Genomic DNA, 23060 nt, shown 5'->3' on the forward strand with positions numbered 1-23060 from the left:
TGAGAAACAACGTCCAGTTTTTCAGTCATCCATTAATACGTATAAATATTCTTTCAAAGAAAATTCTAGAATCCATTCTTCTTTGGAAGAATTCTAAGAATGAAAATCCCCAGAATTGATACCAAACAGGGCCTAACAGTCTGATACTACTACAAATTAATGTGTTGCTAACCGAACCTGAGGTGAAACCGAAAGTCGGGGCCGTTCGTGGGTCTGAACCATCAAAACTGCCTACAATCAATGAACCAGACAACACTTTTACTGCTTAAGAGTCTAATCTGGTTTTGTCCAGGTCAGACTTCAGAGAACCCTAGCCCAAACAATTACAAAACCACCATCGCATTACCAACAGAAGTGGAAGGTAGAGATAACAACCTTCCCCAAAGCATCTTTTCATTCATTGTGAAATCAAAATTTATGTGCAGCCAATGGTGTAAAAAAAAAAAAAAAAAATCAAGCCTTGAAATGTAAATCAGTAAATGTACTTGCCTCAGCAGCATCTATACTAATTGTGCTCATGCCCTTAACCTATTGCTAGATAAACAACTTTAAACAAGAACTTGCTTAAGCGTTGGATTTGAATTAAACTCACTCAAACTCAAAACCATCAATGTAGTCAGTATCATGCATTAACTTAAACAAATAAATCCTTCTTGGCCTTAGTGAACGCCTCTCTTGATCCACTTGGCTATGGCTGTGCTCCGAAATGACAATGGGGCAAATTCCCCCATGTGTATGCAATATACCAATGGAAGTCCCAAGTACCTGACAACTAAGCCTGTAACATGCATGGATGTTGATGGGCTCCATTTGACAGCATTTAAGCTTTCTTTGGATTACAAAGGAATGTTTCTCAACTGTCTTTGGAGCTCCTCAACTATGTTATTTCTTGGGACCACTTCCTCCTTGTTGGCTTCAATGTCTTTTAATTTTACTATACCTTCATTCTGTTCACGCTCCCCAACAATCACCATCCAAGGTATCTTCGATTCTTTGGCTCGATCAATATGTTTCATAACTCTTTTATTAACCATATACTCTGCTTTCAATTTCGCATTCCACAATTCACTCGCCAATTCCGCAGCTTGAGATAGGTCTTCCCCCAGAATAGAGACCAAAACTTGTGTTTCTGTTGCTCGGATTGTCTGCCCAAGTGTAAGAAAGACACGGAAAAAATGCATTTTAGTTGGCCACTGAAAATAAACCCTACAGCAAAAGATTGCCAATGTTTTAAAAGCACAAAGGGCTTTTTGCACCCAAGGTGCCAGGCACAAGGCGAGGCATGCATTTATAAAACACATTCAACCACTCAAGGCAAGCCCAAACATGTCCATGACTCCATGCTAGGGTCTCATATCTTTTTATTACCAACTGATCTGAAAAAACTTCTACTAATACGAGAAATAAAGAAAGAGCACAGAAGACAATTAATGAATTAATAAATCCTTACAACTACAATACAGCCACCTAACTCACCCCCCATAATTAGCAACAGCTCTGTTACCCTCCTGGAATGACTGATTCCTTGAAAAGTTCCTACCCATTTACCCCCTCTCTAGCAAGTTCATATGCTAGTGTTAGCAGACCCTATAACATCTGAATGCTTCATTTGCCATTTAGCAAGTCCAAACACCCAAGGTACTTCTTTCCCTTCAATTCATCCAACCTAATTGCCACCTGTGAATCCCCTTCCACTCATCCACCCAATTACCATCTATTGAAATCCCCATCCACTCATCCACCCAATTACCATCTATTGAAATCCCCATCCACCACAAACCTTCTGAATCCCCATCCATCTATTGAAATCCCCTTCCATTCACCTCTCCACAGTGGTTTCTTATTGCAGTCCTCATTTAAATTTATTCTTTTAATAAATAAGATTACCTGATTACAGTCCTTTTGAAGCTGCTCCATAATGGCAAACACTCGTTCAATTCCAAGGCTAGCACCAACTGAAGGCACTTGCTTTGTACCAAACATCCCTATAAGATTGTCATAGCGTCCTCCAGCTGCAATAGAACCAACCTGAGGCCATAGGTAAATCAGCTATGAGGTTCCAACACTGCAAAGATCATCAACAGTTGCTTTATGCAAGGAAAACCAAGCACCCAATTATGGATGGCATACATCATATATGGATTCCTATATATATTGAGCAGAACATCACCCTAAGATACAGCTTGCATACACATATTAAAATAAAAGGAATGGGAGCATGTGGCTCATAGTTGCCAAGGGGCTTGACTAGGTAACTAGGCACTCACTTAGGCAATAAGATGCCGAATCTCCAATTCTTTGTTTGCTGTGCAGTTCCGGTACCAATATGCACTAATCATTGTTTCCAGATATGGTTTCCAGTTGACATCTCTTAATGATTTATCAATACAAGAAGCAAACTATGCAAAGGAACCAATATCTCAACATAAACCAAGCAGATCTTGAGCTATTCACCTGGTTGTATGAAACTGGCATAAATACTAGCTCAGAGAACTCTTCCAAGGAATTCCAATAATTTCTTCACCTAGGCAATGAAAATCACAAGGCAGATTCCTAATTCTAAAATTGCTAATATCACTGCATTGTATCATCAAGTGTGTTAATACATTATATCCTATATTATAAATATTATTTGTCTTATTTTACAGTTTTTCTATTAAAACATATAAGACCTAAGGGTTTCTTTAATTACTCTCTCACAAGCACATTAAATAGAACAGGGGTTCCACCCTTCATTGCTTTTTCCCCTTTCATTACTCAATCAATCTTTGTTAGTACGAAATTACAGCCAATCTTTAGTTGCTAATAATATTTTTGAATTGCAAGTGCTCTATTAAATAATAATTATATTATAACATTATGTTTGAAATATTGTATATAATAGATTTAAACTTCTATTCACTTTTAGATATTATAATTAACCATGTATTGAGATGAAATTGAGTGTCATATACCAAGCAGCATGCACCTTATTTTTCAATTTACATGCCGGCTGTTTGATATGTAAAACTAGCAAGTTACTGATTAGTTTTCTCTTCGTAAAAAATTTCCCTCTTTATCAGTTTGTCAAAATTTTCTTTTAAGAACAATATCTAGAGAAAAAGATCATGTTCCAAAGGAGAAAATTAAAAAGCATTTTTTTTATCAGCAACACAAAAGATTTCATTAATTAGAAGAAAAAATTATTACAACAAGAAGTTGTGAAAGAAACCCAGCTTTAGAAAGCTGACCCAAAACCAAATTACAATTGAGGCCAAAACAGATGTGTTCTTTGTACCAGATGCGATTTCAAGCTTGTCTAGAATCCAGATGCAACTGATACCTGCTTCCATAAAATGCAATAGCCCATTGCCACAACCCTTAGAAGCATTTTTTTTCCTGAATTCATTTTATTCAAGTTGAAACTCAAACTACCAATATGAAGGAACAAGAAATAAATGAATTTGTTTTTGTTCAAACTGAAATTTGGATGCTGGACATATGTGAGGGAATTATGATATGAATAAACATAGAACACATATCACCACTGAACTTCCACCTTAACATCTACATATTGTAAGCCAGAGCAAACTTTTAACCCATACTCAGCTTTGATTGTCACATTCTGCTAACAAACGTCTTAGAGATCTATAATACAAAACAAAATACAAAGTAATAAATCAAATCTTTTTCTTTTGATAATTACTAATGAATCAAATCTCAAAAATTAAAAAAAAAAATGGTTCAGAAGTGAATCATTGACATAATCGTTTTCCGGTAACTCTATTTGTAATTTTGTACTATCCAGGAAGGGGTGAATCAAAGAGCAATGTCAATATTTACCTGCATAGCACCCTTGAACACAGCTTCAAAAATAACTCCAGTGTAATAATCAAGACCTCTGGCAAGACTCAAGTCAAAAACCACTTTTTCTATACACTTGGATTTTTCTAGAGCTTTAAATAGAATCTCTAACTCATTCAATGCAAGAACAGATCCACTGTTGTTTCGAAACTCGCTGCCATCTTGTTTCAATTCAGACAATATTTCCAATGGGAATCCCCTTTTCTTCACAAAAGTGCCAATTCTTTCTGCTGTTTCAATAGTTAATCCTTTCTCCTCAACCTGCATACATGACAAATCAATTTTTAACATAGAAAGCACCAGACAAATAAAGGATGGAAAATAACAAGAAAAACATATGAACAGAACTAAAAATACAAAGTATCGCAAGGCATCCATGAAAAATAAACCAATCAATTAGTGCACAATACCATCATGTTAAACACTTGTAACAGAAAATGCAGCAATTCAATAATAGATACATGAATCTCCTCAAGATCAATTATTGTAAATCAGTCACTAATGGATGACCATGTACATCAGAAAGCAATACAAGGAATCCTAGACTCATACAAAAGGCAAGTATGCAAATCAGAGAAAAGAATAGTTGATGAGATAATACCTTTCATCTTAATCATGTCTACTGAGAAAGGGAGCCCTCTTGGTCACTTGAAGAGATTTTTAGGAAGAAATGGAAGAACCATTATCATGAGGATCGAGCAGCCAGATGAGATAACCATAAGTTTGATGGGATCAAAGATTTTTCAGTTCAGAAGAAAAATAAAGGAAGAACAAGTATTCTAATGTGTGAAACTCAAAAAAAGACCTATACTAGTGCCTTTGAAGCCCTGTCAAATAGGTAGTCAGGATGAAAGCATTCCAAGGGTATTTCTCAGAACTTCCTCCATTAATTAACTTCTGGTCTTGAAAACTCTGTGATTCTTTTGTGCCATATGGCCCACAAAATTGCCAAGGTAGTTGTCCTCCATAGGATAGATCCCTTAATGTTCAGATTTCAGACTTTGAGTTTCCAGCATTTGAACAGGTCCATGATGGCATGGGGAAAGCACCACTGAACCGCAGAACAGTTGAAGAAATGGAACCAGATTTGGGTAGTAAAGTTTCAGTGCACAATAGGTGGTTCACTGTTTCCTCCATAGAGTTACATACAGTGCAGGTAGTAAAGCATAGGAGTCATGCCTCCTGACAAAGAAAGCAACATCTAATGGGGTTTCAGTTCTCCAGATGGCTTTATGGGGGAAGCCATTAATCAATAGATTTTGAATCATGTGGAGGAAATATTTGACTGAGAATGCTCACATGGCTCAGCGGTCCAGATACTCCTGTCAGAACTCGGGAGTATTTGGATCCACAAGTATTATAGAGTACACATAGAATATTATAGAGGCTGTTTACCTCCTAATTAGAAGTGGAACTCACCAGCAATTAATACTTGTAATGAGGTGACTGATGATGTCAAGAAAGCTGGGGAAAGGCCGAAAGGGTTTAATGAACTAATGAAGTTCATGCTGCTTAATTAAAATGGGTTATATCCCATGGCACATGTTGTTTGATGATGACATTGTTTTAAATTATGAAACTAATGCAGGATCAAATCATCAAATGCAAAATTAAGCTTATGGACAGATGCTTAGAAACAATAGGTTTTAAAATAAGTAGGCCTAAAACAGAATATATGAAATATACATTTAATAACAATAGGAGTGAAAATCAGGGTACACTTAGGATTGGAGACCAAAAGAGTTATAGGTGGCCTTTTCTGGTACCTTGGTGCAATAATTCAAAACAAGGGAGAGATTGAGGATGACAGCCATAGAATTAGAGCAGGATGGGGAAAATCGACGGGCGCACCCAGAGTTTTATGTGTTGGGCGAATACCACTTAGGTTAAAAGGAAAATTCTATGAAACAGTTATAAGTCCAGCCATGCTGTATGGAGCCAAGTGTTGGGAAGTCAAGAAACAACATATCCAAGAAAAAGAGTGGCAGAAATGCACATGCTGAGATGGATGAGTGGAAAAAGTAGAAAGGATGGGACCAGAAATGAAGTCATTTGAAGGAATCTAGGAGTAGCCCCAATAGGTGATAAATTGAGAGAGTAGAATAAGATGGCTAGGTCACATGCATGGAAGAGGAAGACCATCTAATGGCACCTGTAAGAAGTATCTAATGGCACCTGTAAGAAGTGATCTTTTGCTAGTTGAAAGGGCTAGATGGGCTAGGGGTAGATCAAACGATTTAAGCGCCAATAATTTAACAATGTATACGACATTAAACAGAATGGAATGGTGAAACAGGAATCATGTAGCCAAACCCATATAGTTGGGATAAGGTTTGGGTGATTACGATGATGATCAGTAGATTGGTTAGATGATGGGATCATCACTTCTGCCTACTTAACTCCTTGTCAAGAGTTTCCCCAATGTCTTTTCTGGGGCAACCAGAGGCCCTCTGCCAAGATTACCTAACCTCCCTCTAGACAGATACAGAAGTTAACATCTCCCCAGTCTCATCAATGTAGTGGACCAACCACCAAAGGCCAATTCCCATACTCTAAACACCAGTTGATTGCACTGATTGAAATGCCTTCAATCAAAAGGGAAGGTATCTGGGACTGTTTCTTGATATGAATCCCATGTGAAGGGCCCTGAACCTCTTAACTTCTGCCTCAGAGGGTTCAGCATTCTCTATGCATCACTGAAGGGTGAAAAAACATACTTGCACTTTCCTCAAAGAAAGACCCCTCCAGCATCATCTCGACCAATTGCACCTTCACCTTCCATTCCGGGTTTTGACTATTTTGGATTCCTGAACTAAGAAACTTCCCTAGAACCAATGAGACATGGATACCTGTACAAGGGTGTCATTTTGTGCCTAATACTTCAATTTCTAGTGTAAATGCCAAATTCAATATCATATCCAGTCATGTCTTTTTTGTATCTGGGTAACATAGCTAGAAACTTGCAATTGGAAAGAAAAGTTGCTTCTTTTTTGTGAAGAAGGATCACTCTAATCAAGTGTCTATTCAGAAAAGATTCCCTGGAATGGTTTTGTGGCTTCCACAGATTTCTAAATGTGGAAAGCCAAATCCATGTTGGTAAAAAAAATACAAAGCCAGACAAAATCTACAATGAGTTACCACCTGGCTCTCCTCTCAACCATCCAAGCTGTAGCTTAAGCAGAGAGCCAGCCCAAAGTTTTTGGGTTTCTTTTGCAAATCCTTCATTGAAGACAACCATGCCCCTTTGTACTTCCTACTTTCACTCAATTTAATTCCTTAATAGCTCTTGCCACTTTTCCTTAATAATAAAAACTCCCAAATGCTCACCTAATAGCTAATGATTTCCTTTAGCTGTTACTGTTAATCAGTTATGCTTAAGCCTTTCCAGGAGAGCTTCAAATCTACCTTCACTGGGATCCTAGTCTATTAACTATCTGTCCTTCAAGCCCCAAGACATAGCGTAGCTCGCTGACAAATCTACCTCCAGTGTTTTAAAAGTGCAGAGCAATCCAGACCTGTCAGGAACTGGAGGGGTAATAAGAGATGAGGGTGGCATAATGCTTGCTTTTTTTCATGCCCAACTGAGCAAGGTAATTCTGTAAGTGCAGAATTCTTTGCTGCAGTGTTTAGGGTTAAGATGGTGAGAGATATGGGAGTTGCAAGATTGATTCTTGAAGGTGATTCAAAGCTGCTAGTGGCTTGGCTAAAGAAAGGTGAGGGGTAATCCGGAAGCTTAGGTATGAATTTAGGCATTTCAAATGGGTTTCAAGAGAAATCACAATTCAAATCAAGTGGGTTAGGAGATCTGCCAATAGTTTAGCAGATGGCCTAGCAAAACAAGGAGTTCAAAGAGAGCATATGTATTGGACTCAATTGTAATATAGGCTGTAATTCAGCCAAGTGGGTCTGCCTTGTTTTGGGTTGGACAAAGTTCTTCTGGTTGAACACTTTCTTTTTTAATGAAATGAACGAATTTTATGTATTGCTGATAAAAAAAAAAAGCGCAAGGCCAAAAAAAAAGTGCAAGGATCTTTTTGCACCCAAGGAGCAAAGCACAACCACAAGGTGAGACACCTGCCTTTTTCAAGCAAGGCGCCAATTTTAAATTTTTAAAAATATACAAAAATGCAAGAAAAAATTAATTCGGGTTGTGGGTCGGGTTCGGGTTGGGTTGTCAAATGCCAGACCCTAACCCTAAATGTTCCGGTTAGGGTTGACCCATTGATCAATTCAGTCATCCCAAAAAATAATTGAAATTTAGAAAAATAAAGAAAAATTACATGAAAAATGACAAAATTAAAAGAATTAACCTTAAAATTCCAAATATAAAATAAAAGCTTGAACATTTAACAATTTAAAGAGTAAACAATAAAAAGTAAAGACTAAATAGAAAAAATTAAAGAGTGGAAACTTCTAACAATGCATAAATAATCCCAATTAGACGACAATCGGGTCAGCGGGTTGACCCATGACCCAACCCAGTTTTTTCAGGTTGGGTTGGGTTGGGTCATTTTCGCATTCAGGTTGCTAAATATGAGACCCTAACCCTATTTTTTCGGGTTGGGTTGGGTCAGGTTCGCAGGTTGGGTCAACTTTTTGCAAGGTCTACCTTGTACATTCTCATAACCACAAATTATAACTTTTTTTAGTTTGGATGGCTTGTACAAGTAAGGTATATCTCCGATTCAATGTATTGTATGCAAATAATGTGGCTGATCAAAAGAAAAAAAAATAATGTGTACAAGTGAAGTATGTATGCAGATAGAGAGCTTAAAGGATTCAGAATAGCCATGGGATTCCTCCATGTGGAAAAAACTGGTTGGTTATCTAGGGAGATTTCATGATTGACCTAATTATGAAATACTCTTACTAATTCATTTGAATGCAAAATGAAATAAATATATTATTATGTCTTTTGATAGGTCCAAAATATATACTTTCAAATTTTTATACACTAACTTTTGCATTTTAAATTAAAAAATATAAATCAAATAATGGCATAGGTGACCAGTAGGAAACAATGAAAAATCATTCAGCTAAAGGTCAAGTGGGTCAACAAGGAGTCAGTCACTAGAGCTTGTCTCAAAGGAGTCATACACAAAAGAGTCACCACCATAACATGGCTCCATATGCTTGAAGTCAAGTCAACTAGAGTGCTTATGAAGTCAACTCGGGAGTTAGCTGTTCTATTATGTCAAATGAGCAAGGAGAAAATCGAAAACGTCATGTACAAGTGTCCCTCAAGAATCCATGGTGTTGGAATCTGACATGTGTCTAACATAGAGAATTCATCTATTATTTGTACTAGAGCACCCTACCACATTCACTTTATACACGATCAAAAAACAGGACAGAGAGAGGGGGGAAATGTATTCCAAACAATAAAATCATGAAAGCATCCAACTCTCTGGAAAAAAAAAGGATGCTAAAGAAAAATAAATACCCATTGCCCAAGTTACACATAATATACAATCTCACCATTTCCTTCTTGATCTGCTCAAATGACTGTTTGTCCAATTTATCAATGCTTGAACATATTGTTCTAAACTTTTCAGGAGGCACTCCACATATTTCCAACATTCCATCCAGCAGCTTCCGATGATTCAGTTTTATCTGTAGAAGGAAAGGTGAATTACCAAAATGGAAGCCATTTTAAGGAGAAAAGAAAATTCATGGGTAATCACGGAAGCACAGAATATGATTAAAATGCAATTTTGTATAGATGCATAAATTCTTCAAAGGAATCAAATTCTTATATAACAAACAATAATTAGTATAGAAGTGAATTGCACTAATAGCAAGATACAGGAAAAGAAAATACCTCATAATCACCAATGTTTAATTCATCAAGCAATTCAGTCAAAACTTTAATAACCTCAAAATCAGGCCCCATTACTTCATATTGTCCAGCAATATCGAAGTCACATTGGTAGAATTCACGATATCTCCCCTTAGATGGATTATCCCTTCTGTATACTTTAGCTATCTGGTACCTTTTAAAAGAAGTAAGACCATTCATAGCTACGTATCTGGCAAATGGAACAGTTAGGTCATACCGCAAAGAACAAAGCTCACCACCCTGTAAAAATTTTAAGCATATAATTACAACTTGATAACAATAAGAATAAATACTCGATGAACCATCACAAACATTAGAGATATGTCAACAGGAAAATGAGATTGATCAACTTCTCTTTATTACCCCTCCCCCCTTTCCTCCAATATTGGAACATGTGTTTTAACTTTTTTTTTGATGAATGGAATGTCAACTCACAATAGCCTTGTACCCAATGAAAAGTTTACCATACATTCTAACACCCTGCACAACACACCAGTATTCCAATGCACACCCCACCACATGCATCTCCATTTATTTTGAAACAATATGTTCTCTAAATAAATAAATAATAGCGCTCCACAACATTTTACAAAGTAAAAGCAGCTTCAAATATTTAAGGCTAAAATAATCAACACATAAAATAAGCAAACTAAGAACATGAACATTTTAATCAAAAACTGCTAAAGCGCCTCAAAAAAAAAAATAGAAACATTACAATTACTTGAAGATGAACAACAGAAATAATTAATAAATCATCATGAGGCATGGCTTGCAACAATTATCGGTGAAATTTACCTGATCAGCAAGGTCATATATTAGTTTTGAATCCTCCCCATACTTTCCCATCAGAGTCTCTCTCAGTTCAAAAGCAGGAGTATCTAGAGCCATGGCACCATGCCGCTTAAACACCCCTTCTATTATTGAAAACGCTCTCTCCCTTATAGCCATTTGTTCTTTTGCAAAATCTCGTGTACCCTAACAAATGTTAAAAAAATAAGATTAAAGATAAGCTCATTGAGAAGAAAAAATATACAAGTTAAAGAAATTTGCAAGCAATGCCAAAAAAATCATAAAGCACTTTGGCAACAAAGCCAGAGGCAAAATACACTAGAATATACTGCACTCTATCAACACATGGAACAATATAGAACAAGTTAATGCACATGTAAATATGCACTCAATAGCACTATCAGTAGACATGATCATGCAAAACATGACTCAGAGATGCAATCAGGTTTATGTTGCAAACTGGTAATTCACCGAGTAAAGAAGAATTGTCTCAATGACTCATTTTGAAGGAGAGGATAACAAGACTCACTTGAAAGAGAACTACCAATAATTTGCTCATCAAAGTACAGAAATGTATGTATTAAGTGAAATACTGAAACAGACAAAAAGCCTTCCTTCTTCTTTTACCTTTAATAGGCTATGCTGCTTGATACATAGAGACATGGAAGTGATGCAGCAAGCCAAGTACTTTACCTGGAAAGCAAGCCCCCAAGCTGACAGCAAAAAACATTAAAAAAATAGCTTCTAAAAATTTAAACATATGCAATTTTCTTTAAAAACAGCACGGTGATGGCCCAATCTCACTTAACTCTAACAGGATCAGTAGAACTATACAAACTCTCAAGTTTGAAAATTTGAGAGTACATGTATTGCACCATCTCTTCAAGGAAAATGTGGGCAAATATGGATATTGATATGGATGCTAATTTGCTTGCATGCTTTTACTTCTAACTTTTCAAGCTATTCATCTTTTTTAGTAATGCATATCCCATCAAATTCCAAAATAGAAAAACTTCCTAATAGATGACTCAGCAAAGTGCATGATGCAATTAAAATATATACAATTGATTTTCATTTTTTGAAATGCAATTGATTCCAATGAAGTTCAGAGAGTATTAATTCCTAGAACAAGGTAAAATATATGCAATTGATTTTAAATATTAATTGCATATAGAACCAGGCTAACATCACAACCTAAGGTGCAAGATGCAATTAGATCTGCAAGATAAGCATGTGCTTCCAAAACAAAGTAACATCATGTCATGGAAACGTTTTGAGTAGAGTGACAACAATCAATAAACAAGAGGGTTTAATTTTTTATCAGATATAACATTAAAAAAAAAAAAAAAAACTTTTATCAAGCCTAAAGAAGACCTATGATACCCAGATACCTGTACAAGGGTGTGGTATCATATTGAGTACTGAAATTTCTAGTGTAAATTCTGTATCTGATTCCGTGTCCAGTTGTGTCCAGATAACATAGAAACAGACAGAAATTGCATCTTGGAAGAGAAAAAAAAAAAGAGTACATAGCGGTTATCACCTTCGGAAGTTTGGGAAGTCGTCTAGATTCATTGCTTTCTACAATTTCTTTAAATTTATTCAACAGAGCATCAAGTTTCTGTGCTTTAGGATCAAAAAACAAGGACAGCTCTCTTGTCCACCCCTCCAAGCTTGCTATACTGTCAGTTGAATCACCATCCATCTGCTTCAAATATCCCTTAATGAGTTGCCTCAGGACAGAAGTTCCTTTTCCCAAAACCACTTTCTTCTTCTTCTCGCCCTTTTTATCTGCCTTTGCTTTTGCTCCATTTATCTCAGGTCTTACAGATGTAACCCCTTGCGTTCTTTCATTTGCCTCACTCCTTTCAAGTATAAAAAGAGCCAAAGCTCCCTCCCAAGAAATAATCGTTCTGACTTTAACCAATAAACAGTATATCTCATGCAAAAGACTCGCATAATCAACATTAAGGAGAGCCTCTGAAATCAACCGAACCCCATCATTCAAATTGTCGGAGTTAGGGCAACTCCGACCAAATATTTCCAGCACCTGAGAACGCAGATCGGCAGAATCGATCGAATCAATAACCAATTTCGCTCGACGCAAACTACCCTCACCTAAAAAACGTAGCAATGTCGCTAAAGGTGAAAATGTTGTCGCCAACACCTTTCCAAATCCATTACCCCAAGAACCCGCTTTAGTAACTTTGGCCACAGAATTCAACTCAACCCGCACCCTCGAATGCACCGACCTAACCACTTCCCTGAAACTACCATGAACCTTTGGAATCTCCGAAATGGCATCGGAATCAACACGGCCAACAAGCTTCGACCCAATAAGTAAAACTTTCATATCACTGGCAACAGCCGTCTCGTCCTTCACAGAGAAGCCGTCTCCAGAATCCACAGAATTGAAAGCCGAGATATCTGCCTTCGAAGCCTCACATGAAAGGGAGGCAACAGCATCAGCCACTGTCGACAGAGTAGATGAAGAATAATCCAAAAGTGCAGAAATGCCACCCAAATTGGCGGAAGAATTCTCCAAAACAACCAGTTCTCCATCTGTTACGCCTGCCTCCTCGAGCGTTGTCCCGTTTAACCGGAAAAACGAACCCAAGAAATCAACTACGGAGCCAAAATCTAAGGATTCCGCACTAAACCCTCTATTTAGGGTTTCGACAATCAAATTGGGGAGAGTGGGTCGCACACCAGCATTGGAGAGAGCAAATTTATTAAGGAGAACAAGAAGTGAAGCTCGGGACTCTTCTAGCGTTAGAAATCTCGGATTCGAGGAGCTCTGGAGAGGAACTGCGGAGAGGGAGTGCTTGGTAGATAGCTTCTCCAAGACTGAAGAATCGATTCGTACCTGAGCACAGCCATTGGAAATGGCGAAAACGAAGGCTGAAGAGAGAGCAGAGCCTTTCCCACCGACTGTTACGACGGAGACTTCGCGTCCTGCCGCCATTAGTAAGAGATTCAAGACTACCGGTGCGTTGCTTGCATTTTTATGCAGGGCAACTAGGCAAGGTTGTGCGCTCTAAATTCAGGTTCTGTTTGGCTAGAAAATGTATATTTTTCACTGGGTAGACGGATAGTGATAGGGTAGAAATAAACCATCCCGACATCCCAAAGTTAGAGGAGCATTCGGTTTTTTCGGTTCAAAATCGAAATTTTAAAAACCGATTTAACAATATGATAAACCGAACCGAAACCGAAATACGTGAAAATCGAATAAATTGAACCAATTTTTTTTTCGGTTATTTTGGATATTTCGGTTAAAACCGAAATTATTTAACTTGAATCTCATTTCACCAAGATTAAAAAAAATGTATACCAATTATGTGGTTACTCATTAAGCCAAGCCTTCTGTCAATATGTGTTTTATCCAAAACAAAAAAGAAGAGGAAAAAGAAATTGGAGATGAAGCGAGGAAGATGCAAGAGGACCGGAGCTTGAAGGAAGATGCAGCGGCAACCGCGGCACTCAACAATGATGGCAAGCCTATAATTGAAGATGACTGGGCTTGTGAGGTAAGGCAGCCACTAACCAGCTAGCAACAGTACTCTGCCACGCTGCAATGGCAGTGCTGACCGACGAAGTAGAGTAGAATTCAAAACAGAGAGGTAGGCAAATGCAAGTGAGAGTCTCTGCTTTTTGACCTATTGGGTAGTGGGTTTAGACATTCAGCTGCTATTTTAATGTTTTCTCTTTTACGTTAGCCCCTGCTTTTTGACCTACTGGATAGTGGGTTAAGGTGCTATTTTAATGTTTTCTTTCACTCTTTTACATTTTTCTTATTTAGGAAACTAGTAGGCGCCATTTTATTTGTTTTTCACTCTTTCATTCTTTATAAATTATAAAATAAATAATATTAAAAATATATAATTATAATTGTAAATCAGTTTTCTCAATTAATCGATTTATGAAATATGATAACCGAAACTGAAACCCGAAATACAAAAAAACTGAAACCGACCGAATAATCGATTAGACCAAACCGATTAAATCGAAACCAAAATTGCGGTTCGGTTTTTTGGTTTTGACCGAATTATGCTCGCCCCTATCCAAACCTAGGCGGGATTGGTAAGAGATTCAACACTGCCGCCTACCGGTGCATTGCTTGCATTATTATGTAGGGCAACTAGGCAAGGTTGTGCGCTCTAAATTTAGGTTTTGCTTGGTTAGAAAATGCATTTTTTCATTGGGATAATAATGGGGTAGACGATTAACCATCTCCTAACTATTCGATCCAAAGTCCCTCCTACAAGCACCCAGAGACCTTACCAATTAGGCCATGTTCCATTTTCAGGAAGTTATGGAAATATTTATTATGATAAATGTGTTTATTTATGTTTTTTTATTTGTTATTTTTCATGTAAATAAGATAATGATTATTTTAGCCATAAAAATACATTATTAAGGAGAAAATTTTATCCAATTCAAGTACCAGCAATTTTCTCTGTGGAAAAATTAAATACCCACTTAGGAGATGAGTACAACTTACCCAAGGGAAAATAAATTTTCCATAGACCCCATATAAATATGAAAAAAGAACATTGGTATCTTGGTTGATGGAAACCAAAATCTTATTAACCAACTTCTCCCTCTCAAAATCTAAAAGACAAACTGACCCTTAGTGAATTCCCAATCGCAGATAAAAAAATTGTTCTGCAATGGTGCAGTTTGGGAGGGTTTTGTAAACAATTAAAATAATATGAACAATCATAAAAAAATTTAATTATTTGATTAAAATATATAGAAGATATGTAAATTATTAATTATCTTTTACCTAAAATTCAATATATTATTAAATTCAATTCCTTATACATAATTTTCCATGCCTTTCAAGTTCCAACAATATGTGGTGAAGGAGGGTCAGTTTAGCCTAATACCATATCCATACGGCTTGAAAGTCCCAAGATCTGTATCCAATCCAAAACCTGTTTTTCAAACAAAAGAATCCACTCCCATTGAAGCTGATAGGAGCAAGTACAAGAGGATACAAATTACCATCCTTAGATCGAATTGAGATCTGCTAACCGCAGAGTGCTCCTTACAGCCACATCCCACCATATATTGGAAACATCTCCTCGTGAATAATTAATTATAAGTACGGGAGATGTTCCTGATGTGCGGCCATGAGATGATGTGAGATAGGTGCCGTGAGGAGCGCTCTATGAGGAGTGATCTCTCTAATCTCTTTGAATTCACATTGTCTGTCCCCTAGTTCTGTATCAGACCAATAGCAATCTGCCACACCAGCTTGTTTTCCCTATTTCAAAATTAAAGTGATTTTTTAAAATCTGTATGGCAGATTGCTATTGGTATGATACAGAGATGTAAACTTCAACCCCTTGGTTTCATTCTCTTGCCACTGGAAATTTACCATCTAAAACCGGCTAAAAAACCTGCTGCTGGACCCAAAATCATCTCTATAATACCTATTTGTTTTCTTTCAAACCAAACACAGCCTTTGATATAAAGAGAAAACCAGAAAAGATATTTTCATTAAGGCTGTGTTTGGTTGCAATGCAAACAAATTTACACTGATGTAAAATCATAACAGTGCAAATGATTTAACGCCACCTTAACGCTCTAAGGTGGCGTTAAGGTGTACCCTTGGCCTAAGGTGTAGCCTTGGGCCTAAGGTGAAATCTAAAATCTGCCATGCCCTAAGGTGTAGCCTTGGCTAAAATCTAAAATCAGGGCCTTTGAATGTATTTTGGGACCCCACCTTAACGCCACTTCATCATCCAATTTAAAAGGGCCCCACATCACTACAACAAGGGCTGTGATTCAAGGCTTCAGCCCAAAGCCTGATATTTCTCCCTTCTCCATGCTTAACCGATACATCAAAGTTTAGTTTAATACGATTTATTTGAGCAGTTTCCGTCTTATGAGCTGAATCCTTTTGTCTTTTTTTCTTCGGATTTGTATTTTAGGCTCTCCAATTGGTATTCAGCCAGCTCCACTGCTTCTCTACCACTTATTATTCTTGCTGAGTTTACCGGAGAGTTGTTCAACACACAAAAGTTTCTATACTTTCATATATTCCATATGATGTGTATTGCTTTCTCCCCATCTTTGTTGCTTTCAAGGTTGATCTTACCTTTAGAAGCCAAATGACAATGTTTCATTTTACGATCAATGGAGAGATGATTTATTGCAGGGCCAAACCTAACTAATAACTGAGGTTAATGAGAATTTATTGTAGGGCCAAACCTAATGAGTATCCTTTGGTTGGATATTTAGATTTTTATTTTTATTTTTGGCTCCATGGGGCTATACATTTAAAATCAGAGAACACAAATAATGTTTGGGCACAATGAATTGGCCATTGGCCTTGAACTGTATTTATAACAGAAGACTTCTATAAAGACGAAACTCTATCTTAGATAAAGTCCTAAATAACAACCAACAAAGCCTAAGGATGGAGTCCTAAGGATATACACAATTGGGCATACTAGATATACTCTAATACGCCCCCTCCAGCTCCATGCTCATCATGAACATGGAGTTTGTCTCTCAAGAAGCGGAAGTGATCACCGGTGAGAGGCTTGGTGAGAATGTCAATGGCGGATGTGGCACAAGCACAAAATTCAGACTCAGTGTTGGAACATGCAACTGCTGCTTGTTTGTGGGAGCTCCAAGAATTAAATTAGGGCCTAAATAGATAGCAAAGCCTTCGATGGATCTGCGATCATCTGGATACCCTGCCCAGTCAGCATCGAAAAAAGCATGAAGAGTAAGAGAGGTAGAGGATGTCCATGAGAGGTTCAGACCATGCATAATGGTATGTTTAAGGTAACGCAAGATGCGTTTCATAGCTGCCCAGTGATCATCAGTAGGAGCCTGCAGAAACTGAGAAACTTTGCTTACTACAAACGAGATGTCCGGATGGGTGATCGCCACATACTGAAGAGTGCCAACAATACTCCGATACTCAGTAGGATCAGCAAGAGGAGAACCATCATGTCGAGTGAGCTTGGGATGAACCACCATAGGAGAGGAAATAGGTTTGGCAGCATCCATGTGAGACCAATGCAGCAAATCAGTGATGTATTGGCACTGACTGAGAAGAACCCCATTAGAATGTCAAATAAGCTGAATACCAAGGAAGAAGGAAGCAGGACCCAGATCCTTAAGAGAGAAATGGTGAGAGAGCTCATGAATGCAACTATGGATAGCACTTTGGGAGTTCCCAATAAGTAAGACATCATCCACATAAATAAGCAGATGAAGAGTAACGTTCTTAAAACAGAACACAAAGAGAGAAGTATTAGCTGTAGGGGCTCTAAAACCCATTTGTGCTAATTGGTGAGTGAGACGAGCATACCAAGCCCGTGGTGCCTAGAGGGATCTTCAAACCCCTTGGGCTATTTGATATAAATATCCTCACGAAGTACCCCATTCAAAAAAGCATTATCAAAATCAATCTGATGTATACACCACTGATTCATCACAGCAAGAGAGAGAATGGTAGATGGTTATAGGTTTTACAACCGGGCGAAAAGTAGCTATAAAGTCAACCCTAGGGATTTGAGTAAAACCCTGTGCTACCAATCGTGCCTTGTATCTATCAACAGTACCATCTGCCTTCCGTTTTACCGTATAGACCCATTTGCTCCCTACAACATTCATGTCAGACGAGTAGGGAACAAGACTCCAAGTACCATTAGAAACAAGTGCATTAAATTCCTTAGTCATGGCATCACGCCAATGAGCAGATTTAACTGCTTGTGAATAACTGGAGGGTTCTGTAGTATCATCTCGAGACTGAACTAATAGTGATTATGGTAAGGGATACCTGGTTGTGAGATGAGAACGAGGAGGAAGAGATCTGATGAACATACAATTTATCTATAATTTATGAGGTCTTTGCATGGATTATTATGCCGGTTTTATTTAATTTTGCCCTAATTTAACTTAATACTAAGAAAAGATTTCAGGGTAATTAATCCAAGAAAAAGAAGGCAAAAGGTAAGAAAAGAAGGTCCAAAAAGACCAAATTCAGCCCAACCCGGTTATGGAAGCAAGAAAGCACACTTCGGCCCAAGAAGTACAAGTTGATTCCTTGAGAAAATCCAAGAAAAAAAGCCTAGCAAAGAGTAAAATTCGGCTTAGCAGAGAAGGCCCATTCTCAGCCCAAAAGAGCAGCCTAGAGTGTAGCTATCATGTGCTAAGAGAGAGCTTAAGTGCAGCCCAATTAGCAACCCAAAGAGTTAGGGGCGGCAACCCTTAGAAGGCTTTCAAGAGGGAACTCTAGAAGTTCAAGAAGGGGGTGTAATACACCCCATTCTAGAGGCTTCAAGAAGGGGCAAGTGCCCCCTTGAAAATCTATATATGGAGGCCTCTAGAGGGAGGAGAGGTGTTCAATTGCTTGAGATCAAGGCTCTCCCACTCCTCGAGGTTCGAACACCTTGAAGAGAAGAGAAGAGAAGAGAAGAAGGGCTAGGCGCAAGGAAGAGAAGAAGAAAGGCTAAAGGAGTTCAAGTTAAACTAGCAAGAAGAGAAGGTGAATTCGAAATTGGAGGTTTTTGATTCAGAAATCTATTGTAATAATTCCATTCTAGTTTCATTTTCCTTTGATTCAAATTCAACTTCCTTGTTGTAATTTTTTCTTTCTCCCTCTTCCATTCTTTCTTGATGTAATTAAGTTTGTAAAATTTCAGATCAACGATCAATTTCTTTTTGATTCATTCGAATGGGTGTGAATTGTTCTTGAAGTTTCTTGAACAGGGGTTAATTGTAGATCAATTTAGCCAATTAAACTTTCAAAACTCAGATCTGAATTGCTTGAAAGAGAATTCAGATCTGCAAATTTTCAGATTGGCCAAATTGATTTAAGCTTGGAATTCTTAGAGTGCTTGAGAAAGACTCTAGGAATTCAGATCTACTACTCAAGAACTGAATTGCAAGCAAGGTTAGAGTTAACTTGCACAGTTCAGTTGGTGATCAATTCAGATTTGAATTGATGCCTTAGATGTGTTTGAAGAAATGCATGCATGAATGATTAGATTCTTGCTAGAGATAGAAGAACCGTCACTCATGCATAGGATGAACATGCGCTTGAGAGAGGCTGTTCATGACCTTGGGGTTTCACCAAACCAAGGCTCAATCACAATCTATTCGAATGATTCAATTTGGGTGATTGTTGAATTCTGAGATTAACATTAACTGCTTATTCTTCTAACCTGAATCGAAGGTAATTGGGCCAATAATTTAGATGGATTTTAGTTTAGGATTTTTAGCTTTTGAATAAAGTTTTGATTTGTTGTTGATCAGATAAGAAGTGAGCAATTTAGTATTGGTAATTGTTTCCTAAATCCTCATGGGAACGATACTCTATTCACTACTTTACTACTTGAACGGCTAGTGCACTTGCTAATGCCACAATGAGCCACATCAAGATCCATCCATGGAACGAGTGACCATAGGATGCTAGCGGGAATGTTGAGAAGCAATTGGGACTATTACAGCAGGATTGTCTTGCATAGGATGGGTCCCACGAGGTCCGACTTCAGGAGAAGAATGGTGAGGGTTGTCAGTCGGCGGTGGAAGATCTGAATTATCCTGTAATAGTGAGTCGGAAGCTGGGAAATCTGTAGTGGAAGCCAGAGGTGCAACCAGAGGTGCAGGCAGCGGTTGCAGATAAACCCCAGTTGGCTGAACCGATTCGGTGGGAGCACTCGCAGAGTATCCTAGGAAATGATGCCCATCAAAGATAAATTGTCTGGAGATGTATTCTTTCCCAATTTCAAGGTGCAGACTACAACAGGGGTGTCCACGATTTGGTAAACGAACCATGGCCCCTTTTTGTAAACCGAACCGGTGGTACCAATTTTTTCATTTCACCAAATCGAAATCGAACCGGTACCACCGGTTAACTGGTACCGATCCACCGGTTTCGGTTTTTGACTGGTTCGGTTCTTTGGTTTTTCAGTTTTTTATATTTATAATATATATTATACAAATATATGTATAATATTATATTATAAATAATAAATGATATATAATATATCATAAATATTTTAAAAATATATAATATATTTGTAAATAGATCATTATAAGTATAATATAAGTATAAATTATATATAATGAATATATATTTATATAAAATACATAGAAAATATGTGACATATATTAAAAGTATATATAAAATATACATATAAATATATATACCGGTCAGTTCGGTTAACCGTCGGTTGTTTTATAGGTTAATCGAAAACCGAACCGGTCCTTCGATTTTTCAAAAATTCCGAACCGAAACCGATCGGTTTGGTTAACCACAGTTTACGATTCAGTTTTTCGATTTTTTCGATTTTTCATGGACACCCCTAGACAACGATATCCTTTGTGTTTGTCGTTGTAGCCAAGAAAGATGCATTTCTGGGAACGAAAATCAAACTTGTGCCAATTGTACGGATGAAGCAGTGGATAACAAGCACACCCAAAAATTTTGAGGAACCTGTAATCTGGAGGGGAGCCGAACAGAACTTCATATGGAGACTTGTGCAAGAGAGTAGCTGTAGGAAGCCGATTAATTAAGAAAACTGTTGTAAGGGCGGCATCTGCCCAGAGGGAGAAGGGGAACGATGAGGAAGCCAGTAGAGACAAGGTTGCTTCGATGACATGACGATGTTTCCGTTCAATACAACCATTCTGTTCATGTGTGTGAGGACAGGCGAGTCGATGCGCAATGCCAACGAAATCCAAGTAAGAAGAAAGTTTCCGACATTCTCTACCCTAATCAGATTGCAGAGCCTTGATTTTGGGATGAAATAGATTTTCAATATGACATTTAAAGGATATACATCAAAAACATTTGATTTCCGTTGCAATGGAAATAACCAAGAAAATCTACTATAAGCATCAATGAAAATTACATAATATCGAAAACCTGCATTAGATAAAATTGGGGCTGGTCCCCATACATCTGAAAATATCAAATCTAGTGGACGAAAAACAACTTAAGAAGACAAGGGAAGAGGTAACCTATGACTCTTACTGACTTGACACGACTCACAAAGTAAATTAGAGCTTAAACAAAATTGACCTTTATAAGGTAGACCAAACTGAGTGACAACTTGCTTCACAATTCGCATGGCTGGATGCCCAAGGCGTTTGTGCCAATCATCAACAGAAGCACTTTCGTCAATCAAAGCAGAAGACGGATTTCTATTAATCACCTTGCCCGGAAAATGATACAATCCGTCTCTACTGGTTCCTCGTAGGAAGATGTTCCCTATATAATCCTTCACAAGAAAATAATCACCATGAAATTCAAAAAATAATTTGTTATCCCGAGCAAATTTTTGAACAGATAACAAATTTTTGGAGAGCTCCGGTACATGAAAAATATTATTTCAAGAAAATTGATGAGTAGCAGTATGCAGAATTGAAGAACCAATATTCTTAATTTCCAAACCTGAACCGTTACCAACTTTGACTTGATTTGACCCACCATATTCAGATTGAGTTTGCAGATTGTCGACATCAAGCGTCATGTGATGTGTTGCACCACTGTCCAGGTACCAGGTTCGAATGCAGACTGAGAGGGAGTAGTATTGTTGTTGTAGGCAGCTGGTTCTGCCTCCTCATTCTTGTAGTTGAGATCATATCGCCGGCAACATTTAATCACTCCATGTCACGGCTTATTGCACACCTGATAGATAATTGTATTTCCACATCCTTTACCGCCATTATTCATGCGGTTTTCTGAAGAACCACGCCCCTTGCCTCTCCCGCGGGTGTTCCCAGAAGGGGAGTACTGATTATTATTTTGATTTTGATTTTTAAGATTAACCATATTGGCTGTAGGGGGTGAATCAACTGTGGTAGCATTTTGTTCTAACTAGCCCTCATGGCCAAGAAGAATGCCTAAAACATCATCAATATCGAGGTCCTCTATATCAGACCTATTAGTAATGTCAATAACAACATATTCATATTCGGGTCTTAATCCAACCAGTATATAAAGAATCAAATCACTCATCTTTATCGGTTCTACAACACCTACAAGGCTATCAGCTATGGATTTAGCTTTTCAGACATATTCAAAAATAGACATACCTCCTTTTTTGAGACTCTGAATTGTCTTCTGCAATGCATCAACCTGGATTGTGAGTAATTTGCAAAGGATTTAGGCAGAGCGTTCAAGATGTCACGGGAAGATCGATGTCCTACAACTTGAGTGAACATGTTCTCCGTGAGCAACGCAATGATCCAAGATAAGACCAATTGATCTTTCTCAAACCACTCTATATGTGCTGGATTGAGAATCATCCGACTTCCATATGTCGGATCTGGTATATACTGAGGAGGTGCAATGATAGAACCATCTACGTACCCCATCAGTCTGTTGGTGTAGAGAACTTACAGCAACTGTGCCTTCTAGAGCAAGTAGTTGTCGTTGGTGAGCTTGATAGGAAGATAATGAATCCCACTATGGGTAACTGAATTCGAACCTGTTGTGTTGCTGGAGGTTGACGTGCCTGTTGATTGTTGTGACGCAGAATTGTAGCCGCTGGAAGCCATGGGATCGGAAAGGCTCTGATACCAAGTTAAAATCAGACAACACAAATAATGG

At 37.9% G+C, this 23060-nt stretch overlaps 1 protein-coding gene across 2 annotated transcripts; it reads right to left on the reverse strand.

Moving 5' to 3' along the window:
• Window positions 1-13544, reverse strand: LOC104598851 (Class II aaRS and biotin synthetases superfamily protein). 2 transcript variants are annotated; one of them, XM_010261100.2, is made up of 7 exons: window positions 12015-13544; window positions 10478-10657; window positions 9665-9922; window positions 9322-9456; window positions 3823-4104; window positions 1888-2028; window positions 1-1145 (listed from the first exon to the last, which is right to left on the reverse strand). In XM_010261100.2, the coding sequence occupies exons 1-7, from the start codon at window positions 13434-13436 to the stop codon at window positions 837-839; spliced, it is 2727 nt and encodes a 908-aa protein (XP_010259402.1). In that variant the 5' UTR covers window positions 13437-13544; the 3' UTR covers window positions 1-836. The 2 variants fall into 2 exon arrangements, 1 of the variants encoding a protein (XP_010259402.1); XR_016083907.1 differs by having other exon boundaries at window positions 343-1145; window positions 1888-2065.
• Window positions 13545-23060: the final 9516 nt, after the last annotated feature.

This window comes from Nelumbo nucifera, chromosome 3, assembly GCF_055504915.1.
Source record: "Nelumbo nucifera cultivar China Antique chromosome 3, China Antique-T2T, whole genome shotgun sequence".
NCBI classification, from domain to species: Eukaryota; Viridiplantae; Streptophyta; class Magnoliopsida; order Proteales; family Nelumbonaceae; genus Nelumbo; species Nelumbo nucifera.